Consider the following 26,980-nt stretch of genomic DNA (forward strand, 5'->3'; position numbering starts at 1 on the left):
ATTTTATTTGTCTTAATAAATTGAGTTATACTGTATTGAATATTGTGTCAACAAAATTTAATGAATTCAGCAATGTCATTTTGGTCAGTAAAATTATATGAATGATTAGACATACATGTTTAAGTTCTATCACAAGTCTATTACGGAGTAGTTATTTTGTCTTTTGACTTGTATCCACTATCCAGATAACACGACTTTTCCACTAAAGTTTAATGCTTGGACATCACATGTATCTCTGTAACCTACAAGAACATAATTTAGTTAAACCCAAACTTAATTGATTTTTTTAAACGTTCAGTAAAGCTTCACTTGAAGATGATGAAGAGCATCTTTTTGCAATTTTTTATGAAACTTCAGGGACTAATCGTGTATTTTTGACTAACGGAGAGTTTAACAAAAGTTAAGGCAGGGACTAATTTGGGACGTTATTTGACATGTAAGGATGATTTATGCAGTTTTGTTAACACAAGGATGATTTGAGCAAAATACCATAAACTCAGGGACGATTTGGACAATTTTGTCTTTAATATATTATATTACTCGGTAATAAAAACAAAGGCGATTTTGGTATGATAAATAATGGGAGGTTTTAAAAGTCAAGAACAAGAATTAGGAAACTGAATCAAAAATAAATCCCAAAGTCATAGGGAGGGGCTAAAAGCTAGTAGTCCGTATTATCTAAAAGGCTATGTCCAAACTCAATGCTTTGATTGACTTGTTGCGATCTTAAGACGCATTTAATTTTGGTTGGATTTTTACCCAACGCTTGTTCAAACCGGGTTGAGGCCGGGTTGGAAACAGTCAGAGAGTATTTTTGATGGGCTGCGTACAATAGAGTATGAGGTCGGATTATTCGCTCTTTCCGGATAACCTGAACAAAGAAAACCTTACAATTTTTTTTGTTCAAACCCGTATAGATAACGTTACATGTAGTGATTCGTGAATTAATATGTTATTGAGTTGTGTAGATGGTTCATAACTAGTTAATCTGTTATTGTATTGTAAATGGTTCTTAACCTCTTGGTGTAGGCGTATTATTGTGTTGTTTTGTGCGTTTGTTTGTTTCTCATCTTATTGGTTGTGAGCCCTTGTAGTTAGTTGTGAGTTTGTAGTTTGAGCTTGAAAGTTGTTGGTTATTTGTTTGCTCGGGTTTCATCTTTTGGATAAAGTTCTCTTGTTTGTTATAGAAGTTTTAATTTTTTCGGAAAAAAGAATTAATATCCATTTATCTTTTTTTCCTTTTTTTTTTTTTTTTTTTTGGAAAAATGAAAATGATATATAGTTAGTACAGAATTTCAACATAAAAATGAAACCCCTACAAAAGTCCATATCACGATTAAACAATCGAGCTTAACTAGCAATCAACCTAAAGAAACACACAACAATAATCAAAACAATAAATCGAAGACAAACCACATAAAAACCACAAAACTACATACTCGACACGTATAAACCACACATTATTCGTTTATACCTAATTAGTTTTCGAACCCATGTGTTCAACGTATTGTCAAAATAGGTAAAGAAGGTGTAAGGGCTGATTTTGAGAAAATTTAACGTTGACGCAATGTGTTTTGATTTTGTTTGGTTTGTAGGTGTTTCGTATGTTGTCTTTTGAGTTTAGTTAGTTGGAGTTTGCTTGGTGTCTTGAGCGTGATATAGCCCTTAATCTTCTGGTGTCAGACGAGATTTTTCTCTCTCTTTCTTTTGTCTTAAGTTTGGGTTGGTTTTGGGCCTTGTTTGTTCTTTAGTTCGATTTGGTCGGTTTTTTTGTTCCGGGTGCTCGGGCCGCTAGTTTTAATGTTTAAGTTTGAATTCGAGTTCCCTTTATGCTTGTAGGTTTAGGTTTTCATCGTTTTGATGAAGTGCTTCTTACTATTTTAAGCGTCAGTTTTGCGGAAGAAAAGTTAGAACTCGTGTATTTACGGGATTGTTAAAGAAAGTTTTTAAAAAGATTTTGCACAATCAAAAACATAGGTTTATCAATGGGTTATATTTTCATTTACTTATGTTTTAGTTTCGAGGTTGAGAATTTATGTAACATTATGTAACATTCATGTCAACAATATCGAATATATAAATAACATCCGTGTAAACAATATCGAGTATATAAAGTTAAAAGATTCATACTTTTAGATTTTAGATGTGATCTAACCCGTTTATACAATTCGGTCTTATGTTTCATTGATCAATTATTTATAAATATAGAAAACCTAACTAAACCCTAGTGGACCTAACCCGTCTATACAATTTGGTTGGGCCGGTCCTAATATTCTAATTAATAGTTTGGTGTAGATGTCAATAAAGAATTTGAAGTCTTTTAACTTCGTAGTCCACTTCCCGATTATTTGATCCATTCCTCGTTTGTGAGTTCTCTATCTTTCCAAAACGAGTTCCCAATGTGTAGTACATTTTTCTTATGACAGACAAATATGAGTCCCCTGTTTGTGAGTTCCCTATCTTTCCATATTTAGTAACATCAATCCAACATTCTATCAAGATTTGACTTTCCTTGTAGCTCCTCGGTATCTTTTTGCATATTCATATGCATTTATATTTTATATGTATTCATATGCATTTAGAATTAACGGTCGTTGGGTGATAATGAGAAAGAATTGACAAGAAAAACGAATGGAGAAAAACATGTACCAAGTTGTGGGTTTAAAGAAGAATCGGTTGGTGAATACATTTCAATTTCAAATATGTTTTGGAACATATCTTGCGTCAACGATGTTGAAGTTTTGATTGTTATTTTTATTTATTTTTTTATTTTTACATTTTAAAGTATTGTAAAGATGTGTAATTAGAATGTAGTAAAAATTGTGTGAAAAAATGGTTAGAATGTATATTTATAGAGAATTGAAATTGAATGTAAGACATTGTAATTGAATTGGGCTTAGAAGTAAGGTGTGAGTGGAAGACATAGTAAGTTCTTTTTTGATGATGTTGGTATCAGCATTCGAAATTAATTGGGATAAATTAAAAATATTAGATAGGTAATGTTACCCTTTTTTTTAAATAATTAATTTTTTATTATTATCAAATTGTCAATTAAATGGTAAAAAGCATAATGAATTCAGAGATAGCCAACTCGAAATCAAAGGCGATAAATGGAAGGCGACCAATGAGAACACGTGGTGTCATGATATGGTTTTCTAGTGTTCATTTCAAAGTTTCAAAGAGACACTTAAATTGACATGTCGAAGTTGGTTATGAATGTCCCTATCTCGTATTTCTTTTTCTCTTGTTTCATGAGTTGTAGATCGCTTCTTTACAAAGTTTGAATTAGCTTCATCAGTCTTGAGTAATTCTTCCTCTAACCATGTAATTGTGTGGCCATTATCCTCGACTATCATGTTGTGCAAGAGCACACAACAATACAATATGCGTCTCATCTTATTGACACTGTGTGATCGTCCAGTCATTTGTAATATATGGAATTTACCCTGAAGAACACCGAATGTTCTTTTGACATCCTTACGTGCACTTTCTTGAAATCTTTTAAATTTTGCATGTTGCTCATATGTTGGGGTCGAATACGGCCTGATTAACGTTGCCCAATATGGGTAGATACCGTCCGCTAAATAATAGCCATTTGTGTAATTATTACCATTTACAGTAGATGGAGCTAATGGTCCAGTTCCATTCTTGCTGTCATCCAACAACGAAGATTAATTCAAAACATTAACATCGTTGTTTGTACCGGCAGCACCGAAGAATGCATGTCAAATCCACGTATCATATGAAGAAACTGCTTCAAGAACGATGGTCGGGTGACCTTGATGACCACTAGTATATTGCCTTTTTTAAACGATCGGACAATTCTTCCACTTCCAATGCATGCAGTTGATGCTTCTAAGCATTCCCTTAAAACCATGCATTTCTTCATGAACGCTATACAAATGAGCTATATCGCTACACGTTGATTTCCTCAAATATTCTTCAACATACAGTTCTAAAATACATTTACAAAAGCTATTAAGACAGATAATTGATGTACCTTCGGCCATTTGTAAGTATTCGTCAAACATGTCCGATGTTGTACCATAAGCCAATTGACGCAACGCGGATGTACATTTTTGTATCGTGGTGAAACCTTGTCGATCAAAGGAATCATTTTTTTGTTTAAAAAATTCAAAATGCCTTGGTAAAGGTTCTACATCATAATTACTTATATCATTGTCGATACGCAAAAAAGTGCATTAGTCATTCTAAAACGTCTCCTGAAAAAATTTTCAGGATACATTGGATGCTCTTGAAAGTAGTGCTGGTGTAAAGTTTCGTCTGGAAGTTCATGATCTCTATGAATGTAAATTCGATACCGTGGAACTCGTTCAGTAGAAGCTTCCTTTTCAGCATCTAATTATTCGGCGTATGCTCGTAAAAGATCTAAATCGTATTCGTCATCCGAATCTCAAATATCGTAAAGTTTAAATAAAGATTTCATATTGAAATTTGTTTATAAAAAGTATATAAATAATGAGAAAATATTTAAAGAAATGTGTGGTAAAAATGGTATGTGAAATGTAGTATTTTTAAAAATTATTATTTTTTATTTATTTAATTCTTAACGGCTATATAGCCGTTTAAAACTTTCACTTTGCCACTTGGACACTACCCATTTGTCCATCCAATCCTCACGCCTTCATCTTCTTTCGTGACGTAGCCATCGGGCCTTCATCATTTTTTGCCGATCGCGCCGCGTTACGGCGCCATCGAGGCGTGATGGTGGAGATTTCAGTGTGATAACCTTGCGATAACAATGGTCTAAACCCAAAACTCTAAACCGTTCGTGTTAAAAACTCAATCAAAACCCTAAATCTAAACCCTAAACCTTAATTTCTAAACCCTAATTTTCTAAACCTTAATATGTAAATCATAAAAAAAACGCTCGAAAAATAACATGCATCGCGATCAAGAACATTTATCACAAAGTGTCTTTTTTTAATTGTTCATATTTTTCACATGATCTTAATGTTTGTAAAAAAAAATCAAAGAAAAAGAAAAAAAAACTTATTTTCCACCAAAAAGTGCTTATAATTTGTATTTCAACAGTAGGGGTCTCCTTTTTTTGTCTCTCTTCTGGCGAAAGTGTATCGAAAGGAACCTCTCGGAGAAGTTCTGGTCCTCGCTATATATATATATATATATATATATATATACACATATATACATACATACATACATATATATAATGAAAATATTAAAGAAAATAATACAAATAATAATACTTCTCTAGTCCCAAAATAATTGTTCCCTTGACTTTTAAAGTATTTCTTTTATTAACTTTGACTTTAACTATTTTTGTTTGTAATAAATAATATTTGAAGATGATCGTATCTCGATGTGATGTGGTAAATCTCACCTAAATTATTTATACTAAACTAAATGGTTTTAACACACTAATCAGGCAACTATCCCGATCAATTTAGTAACGATTTAGCAAGTACGGATTCGTTCCTCAAAGATCAGTTGTTTAGAATTTCGAAGACTAATAATTATTCTAAAGATAAAGTTGTAAAATTTGGGAAATTTTGATTAAACTAAAATACGAAAGAAAATAAACGAATAACCAGATGGACGAAGCAGTGTTCACTCGGATGATTCACAAGTGACGTGGATTGTTCTTTCAATTAAAACCGATAAAATGTCTGATAAATTCTAATCAATCATTCTAACTTGACCAACCCACATTAATTGCATTCAAACAATCAAACATAAGTGATTAAACCATTGTAATCCAACCTAGGTTAAACTCACATAAAACCTTAATTACAACGATCACTCGAAGTAGCTACACGACTGTGTTGTCAAGATACCAATTAATCACCATTCACATTCACATGTAAATGTCTAGATCCCCTAAGAGTTGAAGCATAACATGTTTATCACTAATAAACTCACGTAAACTAGTCAACAAGCTATGTAATTCAAGTAAAGCAAATAATTCACATAATAATGGATCATTTGATTAAACACAATAATCATAGACCAATAAGATTAAGCTATTAAGATTTGATCCGGATTAAATCACTTAAAATCTTAACTACAAAGATCACTCAATGTAATTACACGATCATGACGCCAAACTACCTTTCAATTACCGCATAAACACTTAATTCAATCGCTTAAAATCAAATACCTACACGTCTAGATCACAAGAAGTGTTGAAGTACACATTATCTATCACTATTTATCTCACAATAACTAGTTGATAACATGTAAAATGAATTAAAGTAGCAAACATTTATAACAATGGAGATTTGATCAAAATTAGTAACAATGAATCAATCAAACATTAAATCCATAATTATAAAAGCAATCCAACGATCAAAATTTATTACATCTGAGCAAACACTAGGATAATTAGCCTGACATGTTCATGAGAAAAGCAACAAAACCATAGGAACCACAAGTATTCATGATAATATCACTAGAATCAAAGAAAACAAGAGTATCAATTGTAATAGTTAAGTAAATCTTTAATCTTGATGTTTAGCTCTCTTGAAATTGATGAAGAATGGGTTTAGAACCCTCAAAATAGCTTATTTTCGCACCTGGAATCGACTGGAAAAAGCTTAACCTAAAAATTACTCGTCAAAGTGTTTAAATAGTTGAACCTGCCCGTCATAGGCTCGCGTTCGCAAGCCTACTATTCCTGACACTCTCGCGATCGTGAGGCAGCTAGTTGTGGTGTTTTTGCGATCATTTTGCTGATTCTCGGTTCGCGTACATGCCTTCGACTTCCTTATCGCAAACGGGGACCAAAAGCTCGCAATAGCGAGATCTGAAACATCATTTTAAGCTTGAAAACTCACTTTAACTTTTGGCGTAAACTTGGGTTCGAACCTAGAACTTTATAACTGATATTTTAGCTCCGAAACACTCGAAAACTACCATAAATTACCAACTATCCACCAAAACACCACCTTGACATAAAAGGCGTAATCTTCCACTAAAATCATCATAATATCTTCATTATTAAACCGAAAATAACTCGAATGGAACCCGATTTTGCGAGATAATTATGTGTAAATCGAGCAATATCACGATGAAAACACGTTAATGTTTTCAATATTATATAAAATAAACAAATATAGTTTAAGACAAAAATGAAAAAGATACTTAAAAGTAAAATGAACCAGTTATTTTAAACGTATAAAGTATATAAATACTCCACTAAATTGATAAGAATAAAAAAATTAACAATAATAATTTATTAAGAGGTGAAAAATAGCAAAATGCATAGTATAAGAATAATAAAAATATAATTTGAAAATTTATATAAAATAAAGTAGAAATAAAAAAAATAATATCCAACATCAAAACATCCCACATTGGTTATTGAATAAAATTTTGAGTCATTTTCTTGGACTAAAATAACGATAACATATAACCAAGTCTTTTCATCAATCAGTGAGAAAGAAGAACAAAAAGTACAATGATCCAAATGCAATCCAAGGCTCAGAAGCATAAAACAATCCCTAAAACAATACAGAGAGCTTAGCTAACTAAACCCGAGCCTTGAACAAACAAAACACTAAAACGTACCCGAAATACAATCGGAAAAGATACAAAATTCAACACTAACAAAAAAATTACAAACAAACCAAATCCAAATCCTCTCAGAAAACTACCCTACAACCGCTTTACTTTTACCTTTACCTTTACCTTTCCGAGTCTTTATGATCCGTTTAACAATCACACCATCAACCTTCAAACGATTAAATTTCTTACCTCCTCGATTTTTAATCTATCTAGTATGATGATAAATTTTGAGTCCCTTGTAAGCTAAAAGTAGTGCCTAATTAATATCTCATACTATAGTTTTAGTTGAAACGTGAAGATACCCGATTAGTCCACTACTTTAGTTTATGTGGGGAGATTTGAAATGTCCCGTTCATATTGATTATAAACGTTCCATATTAATTGATTTCGTCGCGAGGTTTTGACCTCTATATGAGACGTTTTTCAAAGACTGCATTCATTTTTAAAACAACCATAACCTTTATTTTATCGATAAAGGTTTAAAAGCATTACGTAGATTATCAAATAATGATAATCTAAAATATACCGTTTACACACGACCATTACATAATGGTTTACAATAAGAATATATTACATCAAAAATAAGTTTCTTGAATGCAGTTTTTACATAATATCATACAAGCATGGACTCCAAATCTTGTTCTTATTTTAGTATGCAACAGCGGAAGCTCTTAATAATCACCTAAGAATAAACATGCTTAAAACGTCAACAAAAATGTTGGTGAGTTATAGGTTTAACCTATATATTATCAAATCATAATAATAGACCACAAGATTTCATATTTCAATATACATCCCATACATAGAGATAAAAATCATTCATATGGTGAACACCTTGTAACCGACATTAACAAGATACATATATAAGAATATCCCCATCATTCCGGGACACCCTTCGGATATGATATAAATTTCGAAGTACTAAAGCATCCGGTACTTTGGATGGGATTTGTTAGGCCCAATAGATCTATCTTTAGGATTCGCGTCAATTAGGGTGTCTGTTCCCTAATTCTTAGATTACCAGACTTAATAAAAAGGGGCATATTCGATTTCGATAATTCAACCATAGAATGTAGTTTCACGTACTTGTGTCTATTTTGTAAATCATTTATAAAACCTGCATGTATTCTCATCCCAAAAATATTAGATTTTAAAAGTGGGACTATAACTCACTTTCACAGATATTTCCTTCCTCGGAAATAAGACTTGGCCACGGATCGATTCACGAACCTATACAAATATGTACATATATATCAAAGTATGATCAAAATATAATTACAACCATTTTTATTATGTTTTAAAGATTTTGAGTGTATTAAGTCAGCTGTCCTCGTTAGTAACCTACAACTAGTTGTCCATAATTAGATGTACAGAAATAAATCGATATATATTATCTTGAATCAATCCACGACCCAGTGTATACACGTCTTAGGCTAGATTACAACTCAAACTATATATATTTTTGGAATCAACCTCAGCCCTGTATAGCTAACTCCAACATTACTGCATATAGAGTGTCTATGGTTGTTCCAAATAATATATATAGATGGGTCGATATGATATGTCAAAACATTTGCATACGTGTCTATGGTATCCCAAGATTACATAATATATTAGAATACATGTATAATACAATATAAGTTAGCTAGGATATGATTAATATAGATTTGTTACCAATTTTCACGTAGCTACAACAAGCAAAAATAACCAATCTTGTTTTACCCATAACTTCTTCATTTTAAATCCGTTTTGAGTGAATCAAATTGCTATGGTTTCATATTGAACTTAACTTTATGAATGTATACAGAAAAAGTATAAGTTTATAGTCGGAATTACAGGTTACAAGTCGTTTTTGTAAAGGTAGTCATTTCAGTCGAAAGAACGACGTCTAGATGACTATTTTGAAAAACATACTTCCACTTTGAGTTTAACCATGATTTTTGGATATAGTTTCATGTTCATAAGAAAAATCATTTTCCCAGAAGAACAACTTTTAAATCAAAGTTTATCATAGTTTTTAATTATCCAAACCAAAATAGCCCCCGATTTCACTACGACGGCGTATATCCGATTTTATAGTGTTCATCTTGTTTCCAGGTTTTAAATCATTAAGTTAGCATATAATATAGATATAGAACATGTGTTTAGTTGATTTTAAAAGTCAAGTTAGAAGGATTAACTTTTGTTTGCGAACAAGTTTAGAATTAACTAAACTATGTTCTAGTGATTACAAGTTTAAACCTTAGAATAAGATAGCTTTAGTTGTATGAATCGAATGATGTTATGAACATTATTACTACCTCAAGTTTTCTGGATAAAACTACTGGAAATGAGAAAAATGGATCTAGCTTCAAAGGATCCTTGGATGGCTTGAAAGTTCTTGAAACAGAATCATGACACGAAAACAATTCAAGTAAGATTTTCACTCGAAATAAGATTGTTATAGTTGTAGAAATTGAATCAAAGTTTGAATATGAATATTACCTTGAATTAGAAAGATAACCTACTGTAAATAACAAAGGTTCCTTGATCTTAGATGATTACTTGGAATGGATTAGAAAGCTTGGAAGTAGACTTGCAAACTTGGAATTATTCTTGATTTTTATGAAACTATACTTATGGAATTTATGAAGAACACTTAGAACTTGAAGATAGAACTTGTGAGAGATCATTTAGATGAAGAAAATTGAAGAATGAAAGTGTTTGTAGGTGTTTTTGGTCGTTGGTATATGGATTAGATATAAAGGATGTGTAATTTTGTTTTCATGTAAATAAGTCATGAATGATTACTCATATTTTTGTAATTTTATGAGATATTTCATGCTAGTTGCCAAATTATGGTTCCCACATGTGTTAGGTGACTCACATGGGCTGCTAAGAGCTGATCATTGGAGTGTATATACCAATAGTACATACATCTAAAAGCTGTGTATTGTACGAGTACGAATACGGGTGCATACGAGTAGAATTGTTGATGAAACTGAACGAGGATGTAATTGTAAGCATTTTTGTTAAGTAGAAGTATTTTGATATGTGTCTTGAAGTCTTTCAAAAGTGTAAGAATACATATCAAAACACAACATGTATATACATTCTAATGGAGTCGTTAAGTCTTCGTTAGTCGTTACATGTAAATGTTGTTTTGAAACCTTTAAGTTAACGATCTCAATTAATGTTGTTAACCCAATGTTTATTATATCAAATGAGATGTTAAATTATTATATTATCATGATATTATGATGTATGAATATCTCTTAATATGATATATACATTAAAATATCGTTACAACGATAATCGTTACATATAAGTCTCGTTTCGTAATTCTTGGGTTAGTAGTCTTGTTTTTACATATGTAGTTCATTGTTAACACACTTAATGATATATTTAAATATCATTTTATCATGTTAAATATAGTGTATCAATATCTTAATATGATACATATGTATTTAGTAGACTTTATCATAACGATAATCGTTATATATATCATTTCGAGTTTCTTAACTTAGTAATCCCATTTCTTATGTATATCACATATTGTTAATATACTTAGTGTGATACTTACTCATCATAATCTTATGTCAACCATATATATATGTCTATATATATATATACCACAACATGTAGTTTTTACAATTTTGTAACGTTCGTGAATCGCCGGTCAACATGGGTGATCAATTGTCTATATGAAACTTATTTCATTTAATCAAGTCTTAACAAGTTTGATTGCTTAACATGTTGGAAACATTTAGTCATGTAAATATCAATCTCAATTAATATATATAAACATGAAAAAGTTCGGGTCACTACAAGATTAAGTTATTATGAGGAATGATTGTTTTTCGGATTGTGACGGACACATAACTCTTGCATCTGTTAGGACCGATTTGACAGTCGTTTCACTTGACCCCTAGTGAACATGTTTATGTTCCTTTACCGCTTGTAACCGACCTAGATGTGCTAAGCTAATAAGAAGTAATGTTTTAACCTAAAAGTTATTATTAAGATATTGAAACACTAACCACTAAGCAATCTTTGCTTATTGTTCAAATATTGACTTTTCAGCATAAGCAACCTTTTATGTTAGCAAAGTTACAGTAATAAATCTGAATAACTAAGTGTCATACAAGCAGGGGCGTTTTTATGAATGGACCGGGAGGGGCACCCGCCCCCAGTCGATTTTGAAATTTAGTGAAATTTTTTTGAATTTTTCGACTTTGCCCCAGTGTTTTTTTTTTTGCCCCAAAACTATATATTTTGCCTCATTTAAAATATCGCTCAAAATTCTCTAAATTCTGCCTCAAAACCTTCAAATCTTGCCAAAAAAAAAACTCCAAATCTTGCCCCAAAAACCTTATTTTTTGCCAAAAAAAGTTGCTACTGTTTAAAAAAAATTTCGCCCCCGGAGAAAAAAATCCTGGTTCCGCCATTGCATACACGTATATACATAGATTCGTTTAGATAGTTACTTTCTAGGTGTGAGCTTTCCCGTTTCCTCCGTCTTTTTTATTCTTTGTTAAGAACGTTTTTCTTTTAAAAACGACCTCATTTCTATATGAGTTTTAGTTTTTTCTATAAAAAAAAAAAGGAATACAACAAACTTAACATACTTCACCAGTTCTTTTCACTATTATGTACTAACATGTATACGTGTTTCATCATCATTTATAACCATATTAACTGCCATTTTTTGGATGAAAGAAAGTCAACTATTTACGGTATTATTTTTCACCTAATTTATGATCATCATCTTTAAAGCTACAAATCAAAGCTCCAACAATTCTCCAACCATCGGGTATACTTATTAGCGACAAGTCTTCCAAGGTTTTGACATATTCCTTTCCAAATCGGAACGGAAAGGGGCTTCGAATCGATAAGATTGATGGAATGACGTCACATCCGGATGAAAGAAATCAGAAGGGCATATCGAAGGCCGGTTAACTCGGTTTGTGTTGGTTTCTTTGGATTGGTTTTTTATAGTTATTTGTTTGTTGTTAGGTTTACGAGTCATGTTGTTGTGTCTCTTTTATGATGTCTTGGTGGTATTGTGATGTGTTGTTCTTCTTTAGTGTTTGTTTTGTGTTTTGGTTTTAGAAGCTCGGTTGGAGTTAGCTAGATTAGGCTTGGTTGCCTGTCTACTATGTTACTTTTAGCGAGCCGTGTTTTTGTGACTTGGATGTACCGGTTCATTGGATCCTTCATTTTTTGATGAAAGACTTTTTTATATTTTAATAGTAATCGTTTTTTTTGCCAAAAAAAAAAAACTTAGGTAATGTATGATTTTAAGGTAAATTGCCCAAAAGATAACATAAGAGTTACAACTTCTTAATAAAGGGTATATCTTTTTTATATTTGTCCAAAAAGGTGTCTGATTTGAATTTAGTGCGTAAGAAAAATTCTGATTTGAAAAAAATATCAATAGAAGTAATATCCGTCCGCATGTGTTTCGACATAGACACCACCTCATCAAATATGATGAGTTGGTGCCACGTCATTGAACTTTCCGGCGCCATGTCATCGAATTGTTTGGCCAAAAAATTTTTCGACGACTTTTTCTGAGCAATCCACCTCATCGGAGAAGATGATGACGTGGTGCCACCTCATCAGATTCGATGAGGTGGCGTCTATGTGAAAACACATGTGAACGAATATTACCTTTACTGGTATTTTGTATATATCAGGATTCTTTTTAAGCAATAAATTCAAATTAGATTTTTTGAGCAAAGAAACAAAAATGACATACCCTTTATTGAAAATATTGACTTTTATGTTACATTTTTGGACAATTGCTCATAATTTTATTATGACAAACTTGTCCGTATATCATAAAATGATTCATTGTTTGACAAATATTTTTATTCAAATCAAAAATCAAGACAAGTTTGTCTACATTTGACTTTCAAAATCTTTCTTTTTCAACTTTGATCGTAAATATCTTTGTTTGTGTTATATAATATTTGATAAAAGTTATATGAATGAATTAAGTTTTAAACGCGATTTTATTCATATAATTTTCATTATCATTAAATTATATATAACAAAAGTAAAAATATTTGTAATCAAAGTTGACAAATAATAAGGAGGGAGTATTACACGAATGACTATTTCTATCATAATGGCTAACTTGTCCCTACATGTTTCGCATGTGAACTAACTTAACAAAAGATGATAACATTAAGGAAATACGTATCCTACACGTTTTAAAAGCCGCTAGTTAAATTTTTGATCAAATCATAAGAACCATTTGCGTAGTGTTTTTTTTTTTTTTTTTTTTTTTTTTTTTTTTTTTTTTTTTGAAAGGCAACAAAACTAACATACCATTGAAACAGGAAAGAGTATACAAAGCATAAGAGCTACACAAAACAGTCAACAAGGAGGGACTGCAGATCTCAACCAAACTAATATGCTAGCACTAAGCTTATAAAAAAAACAAGTCATATATATGCTGAGATAGCACTAAAGACAACTCGAGAGTATAACATGTATACCGTCACATAAGAGTCATGATAGTATCACGATGTCATTTGCGTAGTTTACTCTAACGTTACCCATAACCAATGTCATAGTGATATGTGTAAAACTCCGTTTACTAGTAATTATTACTCCATTGATTTGTTAAATACGACATGGATGGTAGTAGTTCCTTTTTTGTTTTTTTACTAATACTAATTGAAGATTGAAGATGGTAAATTGATAATGAATCTCAATAAAATCTACTTGAAATTACAACCCAGGGGATGTAAAATGACATCCCAAAGCCATCTTGAAACTTGTAAACAACTTGATATTACCAAATTTGTCAACTAACAATTGTCAATAAGATTCTTCAAAAATCAAAACTTAACCATAAATCCTGCAATTGTTTAGACTTTGAGTCCGAATATAATAAAATTGTTGCAAAAAGGAGACTAAGCGTCTACTGATACTACTTAAGAACAATTCCAAGTATGCACTAGAAGATTACAATCTCAACTTAACAAATTTTTGGATATTATATGATTAATTTGGAAGATTATGATAGTCTAAAAAATAAGCTCATGAGTTTCACAGTACTCTTAACTCATTTGGTATTAACTCATTTGGTGATAGAAAGAAGTTCTCCTAAAACTTATTTGCATACATTTCTGGAGAGGCCCAAAACATATTGCTTGAAATGTTGTTTTACACCATTTGATTATGAATTGAAGTTCAGAAGAGATTGAATTATTTAGTGTAACAGTTAATCCATATACGGTATAGATTATTTATTTCTTATGCATTTTAACAAATCCTGTAAAATAAGTAAAAGATTAGCAAATAAATAATATTGTAGCACATTATAAAACAAAAATAAGGAGAAATGGCAGGGAAAAGAGTTGAACATGCCCCAATTCAAGGTGTAGAGCTTGAGTTATCCTTTCAAGATCACTAGTCCAACTAAACATATGTATACATACTCCAAAATTATTAATTATAACTTGAACTCTTGGGGGACCAGGGATCCGTATATGCTTCCTTAACCGATTATTTCCAACAATCTCCACTTTTACTTTCATTCTTATTAGTTATTGAAACATACACAATACTTAAACATACACAATATTTAAATATTAAACGATTTATACTGTTGTACGGCTTTTTCACTACGGAGTAGTAATTTTAATTCTTAATCTGTATCATCTTGTTTTTTCCCAAAAGAAAATAGAAATATAAAAATGATGTAGATAACTAGTATGTGGGCCGGATAAATCAGTCAACTGACTCTTTGAACTATTGGACCTATTGAGAAAATAACTAGTCTGTATTTCGTTTTAACTAGGGAGCCCAATTAAAACAAATTAGGGGTTTCTTTTGTTCACAGTCGACACTCGATAGGACGGAGATGGATCATCATCAATTACAGGATAAAAAGGTATGTGTTTTCTTCTCTCAAATTTATTATAAATTATAAATAACATATTAGAATTAGAATATGATTTATATTTCATGAATTATCTCCTTGTTATTATTGTTTGAATAGGAAGTCTATGTATTGTGTAAGTTTAAATATTAACGATAAGCTAGTTTAAGATAATTTGTAAGCGTGGAAAGTTTGGGTTTTCTTTTGTTAGCAGCCGATACTCGATAGGATGGACACAGATCATCATCAATTTTACATTGAATCATGTTTCATATATTACAATCGTTAGGGAATATAAAGATATTAGATAGTATCGAATATATGTAGTATATTTGTTTGAGTACAAGATACTGTACATTACGTATTACGTATACATATTACGTATTATTTAGTTAAATTGACGAAGGAAAGAAAGTGTTAGGTTGTGGTTGGCCAATCTTAACTTTCATTTGAAAGTTGATAAATAAATACTTGCAGCTTGTTGTTGATTGTTATGTTAATTGTTAATATACATATATACTACTCCCTCCATTCCATCTATTATCACGTGTTTTGATGTCAGAGGTCTTTTTTCAAATTTTGACTTTAAATATTTTTTATATGTTACATAATATTTGATGAATATATTACTCCCTTAAAATTTTGATGAACGTTACACCGTCAAAGGTTTCATCTGGTTTCCAACAATGCTTACAGGCTGACCTACTCATTTCAATAGGATTGACTCGACCATTATGGATCAAGCTAGAAAGCGATGAAGACTTGAAGATGTGCATTAGTCTTTTTTTAAGAAACAAAATCACAACTTTTAATCCGTGTTGTACAATACACCTCAAATGAAGGATTCCGAGCTAAATCACGATACGCGATACTTAATATTTCCTGAAATGTTACCATATTGTCGAATTAGGGTTTGGTGGTTTTACGGTTTTACTTAGGAATTGGATAAAGATTTATTACGAGGGACGATTTTTTGAGATCAAATTCGGTTGTTTTGTTTGTCGAATTAATTGAACTGAATGTGCCAAGTGACTAGGTTAGTGATTGTGTTACTCTATTGCATATATGTGATTATTTCTTTTAAATTATCAAACCCTAACAACTAATTTAACCTTTTAACATTTAGCATACTTGTTAAATGAAACTACAATAGCATATATTGTTCATTAATTAATACTAATATCTTTGAAAAATATGTTGCAAATTTGGGATCAATTTTGCTCATTCAAACTTGAAACAAAATGTGGTTGTAACAGAGTATTTTCCTGAAACCAGAGTCATATATCCTTGGCCATACTCTTTCAGCTGATCCATTAGATTACGACTAAACTTCACTTTGTACGTTAACTTCTGGTTCATACTTGTGAACCTTACCCCTTGAAAAGGAACATAAAACACCATACGTACACCTGTTGGAAGAGAAACACTCGCGATCGTATAGGTTGACTTTGGCTGACCAACGTTTGTGACGGTCCTCGAGTACATTTTGTTCTCACCTCCTTTTAAAGTAACCACAATAGAAGGATAGTTAAGCTCAGCCTCTGGTATGCTTTTTATGCAGGAAAAGTCCTTTTTAACGATCGTTTTGATTTGTTCGTTTGTATATCCTAACCCACACAAGTACGGAATGTAATCATCGGGTTGGATGTCGTAAACAAGCCCCGGATCGTTGGCTTTTAGCGGGTTAACATGACCCGCACCAGTTGCAAACACGTCTGCTGGAACCTCTCTTTCATCTAAAATGGGTTTACCATTTAGGTTTGTACGACTTGCGGTTGTCATTATTGCTGATTTAATTGCAGCCGGAGACCATTCGGGATGCGAACTTTTCAACAACGCTGCTATACCCGCGAGATGAGGACAAGACATCGACGTTCCACTTTGGAAGTTAAACGTTGCTTTTGTTTGAGAGTTTTTGTCAACCGAATTTGGCCAGGCTGCAAGAATGTCGACACCCGGTCCTATAATATCCGGTTTTAGGATCCCGGGACTTGCAATACTCGGCCCTCGTGATGAGAAACAAGCTACTTCCGGAGCTGATTTTACGCCGAATACCGTTCCACTTAAAACGATCGTCCCTAAAGGCGACGAGGTTGAATTCCAATACCTTTTGATTTCTAATCCTTCCTTAAAACCGACATTCGATGCTGGAAGAACATGAGCCTCGGGAACCGTAGATTCAGGACACGAAACAGTGTTCGCAAGAATCATACCAGCTCCTCCAGCGTCCTTCACTACTTCGCCTTTCTCGATATTTCCAATCAAACCACCCATATCACACAATACCAACTTCCCCTTAACATCAAGATCATCTAGTGATCCCCGAATACACATTGCCGCATTGTTATCGCCCTTTTCACCGGGGTAAACAAGTGGCGTTAACTTTTGACGAAAACCCTTTGGTTGGTATAACGATTCACCGTCTAACCTCTTTTTGTTTCCAAGAAACACGGTAGTCCTAATTTTTCGATCCGTGGTGCTAGCCCCAACCGAAAGGGTCCACGGGAACTCATTCGACAATTTAGACCTAAACGGACCCAAGTTACCAACCGAACTAGTTACAAATATCCCTTTTTGTATAGCCGTAAAAGCGCTTATCGCCAAAGCATCTTCATGAAAAGGCACCGAACCGCCTCCAAACGATAGTGAAAGTACATCGACCCCGTCTCCTATAGCTGAATCCATACCCGCATATATATTGCTCGCTGAACACGAAGTCCCGTCACATACTTTATAATGTGCCACGTGTGCAAATGGCGCCGTTCCAACCGCAGTGCCATTTGCGTTTCCGAATATACTCGCGTTACCTACAAAATTCCCCGCAGCGGTTGCTGATGTGTGGGTCCCGTGGCCCACTTCATCGATCGGAGAACTTCCTTTAACAAAGCTTCTTAATCCAATCAGTTTGTTATTACACATTGCCACATCACATTTGCCTTTCCATCTTATCGGTGGAGGTGGGACCCCTTTGTCGTTAAATGAAGGGTGATTTGGAGTGATTCCGGTGTCTAGTACTCCAATTATGGTCCCGATTCCGTAATTTGAGTCTTTCCATAAACCCGAGCTCTGCTGCAAGCCTAAAAAGTGAGGTGAATGGGTCGTGTGCAACTCGTAAACATCCTCAACGCGTACGGATAAAACTTCACTTAAATTTTCTATATACTTTGCTTGATTTGGTAGCATTTTAGCTGCGAATCCGGTTAACACATGATGATACGCGTGAACCATCTTTGGTTGGTGTTCTGTGCTGTAATTGATTCTTGACAAAAACGAGATGTACCGTTCTTCAAAGTCATTTGGATGAGAAAACTCGTGTTCTTCGGGTGAAGTTAAGTGAACGATGTATGTTTTGAGTTCATCGGCTTCGGCTTCGATAGGAAAGATGGTGAAAATGGTGGTGCAAGTGAGACTTAACATAAAACTGATTGTAAGCACCATTTTGTTATGGAAAAGGTTTGTAATTGTAATATGGTGATCACTAATGTGTTAAACATTACATTTCTGCTAGTAAATATTATATTGAGAGTTATACACACAATGAAGATTATCTAAATTTGGAAATTTGTTGAACCTTGTTTTCAATGATTTTGACACAACTTATATTTGTTTAAATCCTGGAGAATCATATGATGGAGCAAACTTGGTACCTGTCTATTAAGCATAAATATAAATAATTATATTTCGTGTGGATTATATAATTATACGGAGTATTTCTTATTAGTTACTCGAATCATGATTCTTTTTTAGGTGACAAGTTTGTGAAAGCTTATTGAAACTTAACTTTTTATTTTTTAAGTTTAAGACAGTAATTATATTATATTATACATATATCTAATAGACAAAATTTATGAATAATAACTAAAGGTATTTTTGACTTTTCACATTTTTTTTAAAAATTTTTTAACTAAATTTCATTTAACCAACAAAGCCTCCCACACTTTTTTCAAAAATTCAAATCGACCCTTCAAACAGGAGGTAAAGTGTCAAATAACCATTTTCATAAAAAATCTTAAATAAACTCCACCCAAATTTTCAACGGGTCATATCTTTTCGCTCGCAACGATTTAAATTTTTCCGACACCATCGTTAAACTCGAAATAATTTTAGGAACACAATATCACTAATTATACGCAAAACAGACGCTTTTAAAAAACGCTAAATATTTTGGGTACTTTTCATACACGTTGATTTTTCGTTAAATTTTTAAAAGTCGACAATTTCATAGCAAAACGCGGAGATGCACATATATTGTTAATTTAAAATAACATTTAAATCTTTCACGGGTTATACCTTTTAGTTCGACTCGAGTTGCGCTTCAACGACATCATCGTCAGCCACGAAATAATTTTACAAACTAAACGCAATAAAATACATTGAAAACCGAACCCCCGACGCGAAGCGACGGTTCGAAAACTAGTTTTATCTAATAGACAAAAAGTAAAAAAGTAGTTTTATGAGTATCACGGTTGAATCCCATCAATGTTTCGGAGATGAATGTCGTTCATCTTGTGAAAAAATCCAGTCCCAATATTTTAGGGGCCCTAAATTTTTAATAAACAAACACCAATTATAACTAAGCTCAACGTTTCTTTACCGAGAACTAATAACTCAATTGCTCATCCCCAAGGGAAGCAAGGCAATTTTAATTTTATTAAAGTACAACGCTGGCCTTTTGATTTTATAGAATCTTTTCTCTACTTCACCCACCAATTGGGATGTATAATACATGAATTCCAACAAAAGAATGATTCTGGTGGTTATGTTGTCACGACCTAAACATCATGAGGACCGCCCCAAACTAATACATTGTTATATAGGGGCCTTTTTTTACCGGCTCGCTCGGGGCACCGGAAAACTCAGGACCGGCCCTGCACAGGATAATAACAAAGAGCCTTTGCCCCAACCAAGAAACGTAGGAGGCAAGTAGAACTCCGAGTCCATTACAAATCATTGGGTTTCCGATATGTTTCATACGACTAGTGAAATTCATCACGTACTCGGTCAAACTACTACTTTCAAAAAAGCTAAATTTAACGGCCAATATGTCGGGGGAGAAAATTGACTTTCAAAGAAGAAATGATCAAATTCGATGAACTTATGAAGAATATGATAGACGATGAGCTTTCCAACAACGATCCAAAACCATGAGGGTTTGGTGGTGGTACATTTCAATGCTCATTGTTCATTTTCCAGAGTCCTAGATTCTGTAATATAAGTGTGTCAATTAATCTTGTTGCATGATGTTTGGGTTAGTGGTTCTCAAATATTAGATGACAATTTGGCCAATAGTCTCTTCGTTCCATTTTCGATCGATCCTGTTCAAATCTTCAGCCCATTTTGCTTTCATTTTGGTAAATTGGGCTTTACGACCCTCTTGATAGATTTTGTTTGTGCAACAGGGGAACCGCCCATTGGTTTGGGCCCAACACAAGTATATCAAGTAGTCATTTTTGTGACGACCCGGGAATTTACGACTAAATTTAAACTTTATTCTTTGTATGATTTCGACACGATAAGCAAAGTCTGTAAAGTTGAGTCTCAAAAAGTTTGAACTGTTTTAATTTATGCAATTACCCTTCGACTGATCTCGACGATTCACGTACAAGTATCTATAAATAAATACATATATATATATATATTTAATTATATATATTAATTTGTAAAAGAAACTTATATGATTCAATTCATTTGTGTAAATAAAATAATATATGATATTACTATAAATCTTTATATATATGAAAAGTATATTGAATATATATATATGAATATGATTTCGATATAATTGATGATTTATTATATATTGTAATATATTAAAACATATAAATATTAAATATATGTATATAATTAGTAGACATTACATAAGTAATAAATTGTAATATAAATATATTAAATGTAACTGCGAGTTAAAAAGGAACTTATGTGATTTTAAAATAAACGGTGATCTGAAAATGAGTTATATAAAGTATAGGCTTATTTAAAATATATTTAGAAACTAATTGTTGAATTTTAAATTTTTTTTTTTTAGGGTTGAGAGTGAATAATTAATGTAATTTTTAATGACCGAATTTTATACCATAATGACCAAAATAAATAAATATAGTTAATTTTAAAATATGGGATTTTTCTGAAGACTTTTTATTCGCCACTGAGTGAACAACGGGGCACGATATAATAGTCCGTTAAAACTGTCGGCACAATATTACAAATCATCGACTGCATTATTACTACTTTTCAACTTAGCATAGTATATTTGGATTACTGTTTTTGGATTGGAATCTCATCACCACTTTAAATCACCACTTGTGTTTTAAATAATCAAACTTGACAACCAAACTCCTGTATCATTTTGTTTCTAATTGACATCCCAAATTTTCTTTCTATCGATTGATATAATATATATATCATGGATACTAACCAATTATCAAACTATCTACCTATTCTTTCTATATATATATATATATATATATATATATATATATATATATATATATATATATATATATATATATATATATATATATACACACACATATAAGCCTGCATTGAGAGATATAATAACATTAACCGATCATCTCTTATTTCTCTGGAAACCCACCTTAGTTTTCACGACATCCTAACCACCCGACTATGAACACTATCTGGTTATGCTTCTGTTTCGGCTAGAGCTCAAACCAACATTCATTAAACCCGTTTGATCACCACCTCTCTCTCGCTACAATTCCTCTTTGAGACAACCAAAACCATCACCATCGTAGCACCTTAAGACCACCATCATAGTTCCACCATTAACAAACCATCACTTGCTATTTATCTCAGTTCAACAAATCAACACCTTGACTTATATATACGTATCCATCTATAAAATTTGACAAGATATATATTTTTTTTTTTGCAGTAACCGTGGCCCAAACATCCCTTTTTCTTTTTTGTAGTACACTACACAAAACCACACCAACGAAACCCATTTAACACACCATCACCTAATCGATACTTTTCACTGAACAACACCATCGAAAACCCACATCACTTTCTTCCCTTCGTTACTACTGCGACTGTTTGTTTTTGTTTAGGACGAGATCACAAAGCACCACCATTGAAACTTGCTGCAACCTTTGTTACCCTTCTATTCACGCTACTATCACTGCTTCACATTTTTTTTCTTTCCTTTGTGTTTCTGTTACGGCTGAGCAACACCACAACTCAACCACTTTACGCCTACGACTACATCCGGGTTCTTGTTCTAGTATCTTATCAATCAAAACCAAAACTTACTACTGTTATTACTACCTCAACGGGTTCTGTTCGAGCAGCCCAAACAAGAAACCGTTTGCTATTTCTTTTAGATCTCGAAATCTTCTGCAACTTTTCCTGTTGTTATGATTATGCTGCCGTTCGAAAACAGTGATGATGGATATTAATCAATGATGCAATGATCACGATGATATTTAATGATATGTGAGGATGACGTTTAAAAAAAAAAGATGAAAGGATAGCATAAAGGTAACCAAGTGGCTACTTACTTTGTTCCCATCCCTAGACGTTCTATATTTTTTTTATATAATCGAACTGGGCAATGACTTCATGTTGGGCTGTTATTAATTGTTTTGGGCCAAGAACTATTAAAATTCTGATGGGCTGTGACTAATTGTTGGGCTTATGCTTTGGTTATTCTAAATGGGCCGAAATGAAACATAAAACGGGTTAAATAAACTGAGTCTGCGATTTATTCAAGATATATGGTAACAGAAGGATGGTTTAGGAGTGTTGGGTGTAACCAAGAGGTCTCGGGTTCGAACCCAAACTGAGGCAAATTATTTTTAGGAACTCACTCTTTAAGGTAGTCATATTAAGTATATTATTATTATTGTTATTATTTCATTATTATTATTATTGTTGTTACTAATACTATTATTCTTACTAGTAATATCATTAAGGAGTATTATTATCAATATTATCATTAATAATAAGATTGTATTATTATTATTATTATTATTATTATTATTATTATTATTATTATTAGTATTATTATTACTACTAAATATTATATATTTTTGTCAAAAATATTACTTTCGTTATCCATTATTAAACTTTTCGTTTCATTTAAAAACTACTATTATTATCATTATTATTAAGACTAGTATTACTATTAAACATTAGTTGTATCATTAAATTTTGGTATGAATATAAGTGTTAGTATTAAAATCATTAATATTATATCATTATTAATAATATTATTATCATTTTTATTATTAATAACATTGTTAGTATCATTATTATTAAAAATTAACATTTTCATTTATGTTATTAGTAAAGTTATTATTATTAGTAAATTATTAATATCAAAGCTATTTTTTTTTAAAACAAACAAATATTTTGTACATAAAACGTACTTACTACATATACTACAACTATATTAATAATCCACATAACTAGATATAAACTATATTAACATTATAAAAACTTACATACAACAAATTATGTATTTTTAATATAATACATAAATATATATATTTAACCCATATAACATAACAAAATATTTAATTATATAAAAGGAATATATGAAATATAAATATATTATCATTAATAAGTTATATATATAAACTTATTCGATTACGATTATGTGTATTAATATATATACACAAATGATATAGGTTCGTAAATCAGAGGCTAACCCTACAATTGTTCAATATAGGCATATGTATTTTTACTACAAAATACATTAGGTGAGTTCATTTGATTCCCTTTTACTCTTTACATTTTTGGGACTGAGAATACATGCGCTGTTTTTACAACTGCTTTATTAAATGCTTTTGAAATATATTTTGAACTGCGAATATAAATGTTTGACGAGATAGACACAAGCAAAACATTCCTCGAATGAATTATTATGCAGACAGAAGTTCTGCGGATTATTATTGAATTATGTGGACATGATAATTGCCACCATTGAATTATGTGGACATGATAATTTCCACCATTGAATTATGTGGACATGATAATTGCCACCATTGAATTATGTGGACATGATAATTGCCACCAGTTGATGTGAATGTTATGTATCGAGAGAATGATTTTATACACAGGTTATGTGTATGTTATTTTTGTGCACGAGATATGTGTACGGTTACTAAGATTTATGAAAGATGATTTCATACACGAGAAAGGTGTACTATATTTAAAAGATATCGCATGTACATTACAGGTGGGTATAGGATTCGGGCCCATTTGTACCATGCAGCATTTAAATCTTGTGGTCTATCAAAATGATGAATTTTTACTGTTTATGATAAACCTATGAACTCACCAACCTTTTGATTGACACTTTAAAACATGTTTATTCTTAGGTATTAAAGAAATCTTCCGTTGTGCATTTACTCATTTTAAAGACATTATTTGGAGTCGATCATCGCAATGGGACCAGATGTTGGTGACTTTGTCCAGATGGATTAGGACAGGGTATGACATGTGGTATCAGAGCGGTGGTCTTAGCGATCCAGGTCTTGCATTCGTGTGTCTAACTGATAGTTGTTAGGATGCATTAGTGAGTCTGGACTTCGACTGTGTCTGCATGTCAAAAGTTTTGTTATCATTTCATGTCGGAAATTATCTGCTTATCATCCTTAGGAAATTACCTGCTTATCATTCTTAAGTCTAGACACATTTTACTGCATTTAGTGAATCGATAGTGTGTAGACAAAATTAATATCTTAGCATATTTGTTACTATAGACCTTTCCTGACAACTTCCGTAGATTCCTCCGTAACTTATGGGATTTTAGTATTATATATGCATATGTAAATTATGTATTGCAGGGTACTAATCTACATCCTATAATCTATTTCTTATCGACAATACTTCATCTGATCGTACGAGATGAATCCCTCAACCAGTTCGAGTCCCTCAGATTTCGATAGCTATTCCGATAGTTATCCCGACAGCTATTCCGATATGGAGTTTCACGTAAGCTTCGAAAGCAGTGTCACCAGAATGAATCAACCAATCATCCATCCTCAATTCATCTGATGGGTTCGTAGTTGACTTAACCGATGGAGACGAGAAGAAGACGATCCTTTCCACCCACCAACTTGCACTCTTGGCGAAGAACCTGAAGTACTTACCGGCGAACTCATTCGAAACACCATTTTCACACTCATTTCCCGAATATCTCGCCACGATTATATACTATCTCAAATTCAAAACCTTATTCATCCACTCGTTCCGACTGACAATCATCCCAGAATAATAGAAGAAGTCAACGAACTTCGCGCTCGAGAAATAAATTTGGAGAATATGGTGCAAAATTTACCAGCTTCAACAACATCACCAGTACCAACAATACCATCAGCAACAGCACCAATATCATCAACAATCCATACCTCAACATCTCATTCTGTACCTCGAGTATAATCATCGTTCTACGAATCGTTCTACATCAATTATCTTCGTTCGACATAGCGATTATGTAATCTCTAATGTTTTAGAGATTATATATATTCTTGTTCTAACGGTAAAGCAAATGAGATTAATATCATATTAACTCATTAAATCCATGATTACATCTGAAGAAAATATATATGTATATATGTTTTCATAAAGATTGTAATTAAAAAAAAATTCTTTTGTACAAACTGTTAATGGCGAAAATATTTTAACGGGTAGGTAATACCCGAGGAATATTTAGATTTCACAGTAATAAGTTACACTTTACATTCTTCCAATCTGAATCAACAGTCATTCACTATCCTACTTACAACCACCGATATACGTATCTGTTCACCGCAGAATAACCATTTTTATCCAATTTCATATTTGGATTTTGATTTACCAGAATTCAACAAGTGGCATAATGAAGAAAATATTGGACAAAATAAAATTTGTTAGAAACAAACAAATTAACTATGAGAAATTCTATTAAGATTCCACGCTAACAAAATCCTAGCTAACTGTTCCTAGCTAACTGTTAATTTCGTATTACCATTTATATAATCACAATTTATTTATCGCAATTTATTTATCGCATTTTATTTATCGCAATTTTAATTCTCTCAATTTTATTTATCGTCATTTAATTTCTGTTATTTATTTTACGCACTTTAAATATCGGGACACGTATACAAGGTTTTGACATATCATATCGACGTATCTATATATATTATTTGGAATAACCATAGACACTCTGTATGCAGTAATGCTGGAGTTAGCTATATAGGGTTGAGGTTGATTCTATAATAATATATATACTTTGAGTTGTGATCGAGTCTGAGACATGTACACGGGTCACGATACGTATTAATTAATTCGAATATTATATATTAAACTATATATGAATTATTGGACTGTCAACTGTGGACTATCGACTGTGGACTAATAACATTGGACAATTAAAATGAATTAAAATATTGATTATAACATATGAAACTAAAAAACTCTTCAAGTTTGCCACTTGAATTCATCTTGAACTTCATTTGTAACTTGACGATTACAATCTGCGTTCAAACCTTTCATGATTCTTGAAAACACCTCAATCGAGAGGATGAACCAGCCGCACCTCATCTA

The 26,980-nt window shown here is 32.2% G+C and overlaps 2 protein-coding genes across 2 annotated transcripts; both read right to left on the reverse strand.

Annotated features, from left to right (window-relative positions):
* Positions 1–3,167: 3,167 nt before the first annotated feature.
* LOC139860393 (uncharacterized) lies at positions 3,168–4,010 on the reverse strand. The gene is made up of 3 exons (XM_071849156.1): positions 4,001–4,010; positions 3,832–3,955; positions 3,168–3,651 (listed from the first exon to the last, which is right to left on the reverse strand). Exons 1-3 carry the CDS (start codon positions 4,008–4,010, stop codon positions 3,168–3,170), a joined length of 618 nt encoding a protein of 205 aa, XP_071705257.1.
* Positions 4,011–16,645: 12,635 nt separating this feature from the next.
* On the reverse strand, positions 16,646–18,862 carry LOC139860394 (subtilisin-like protease). The gene has a single exon (XM_071849157.1). It carries the CDS (start codon positions 18,860–18,862, stop codon positions 16,646–16,648), a length of 2,217 nt encoding a protein of 738 aa, XP_071705258.1.
* Positions 18,863–26,980: the final 8,118 nt, after the last annotated feature.

This window comes from Rutidosis leptorrhynchoides, chromosome 7 (genome assembly GCF_046630445.1).
Source record: "Rutidosis leptorrhynchoides isolate AG116_Rl617_1_P2 chromosome 7, CSIRO_AGI_Rlap_v1, whole genome shotgun sequence".
In the NCBI taxonomy this organism is placed as follows: domain Eukaryota; kingdom Viridiplantae; phylum Streptophyta; class Magnoliopsida; order Asterales; family Asteraceae; genus Rutidosis; species Rutidosis leptorrhynchoides.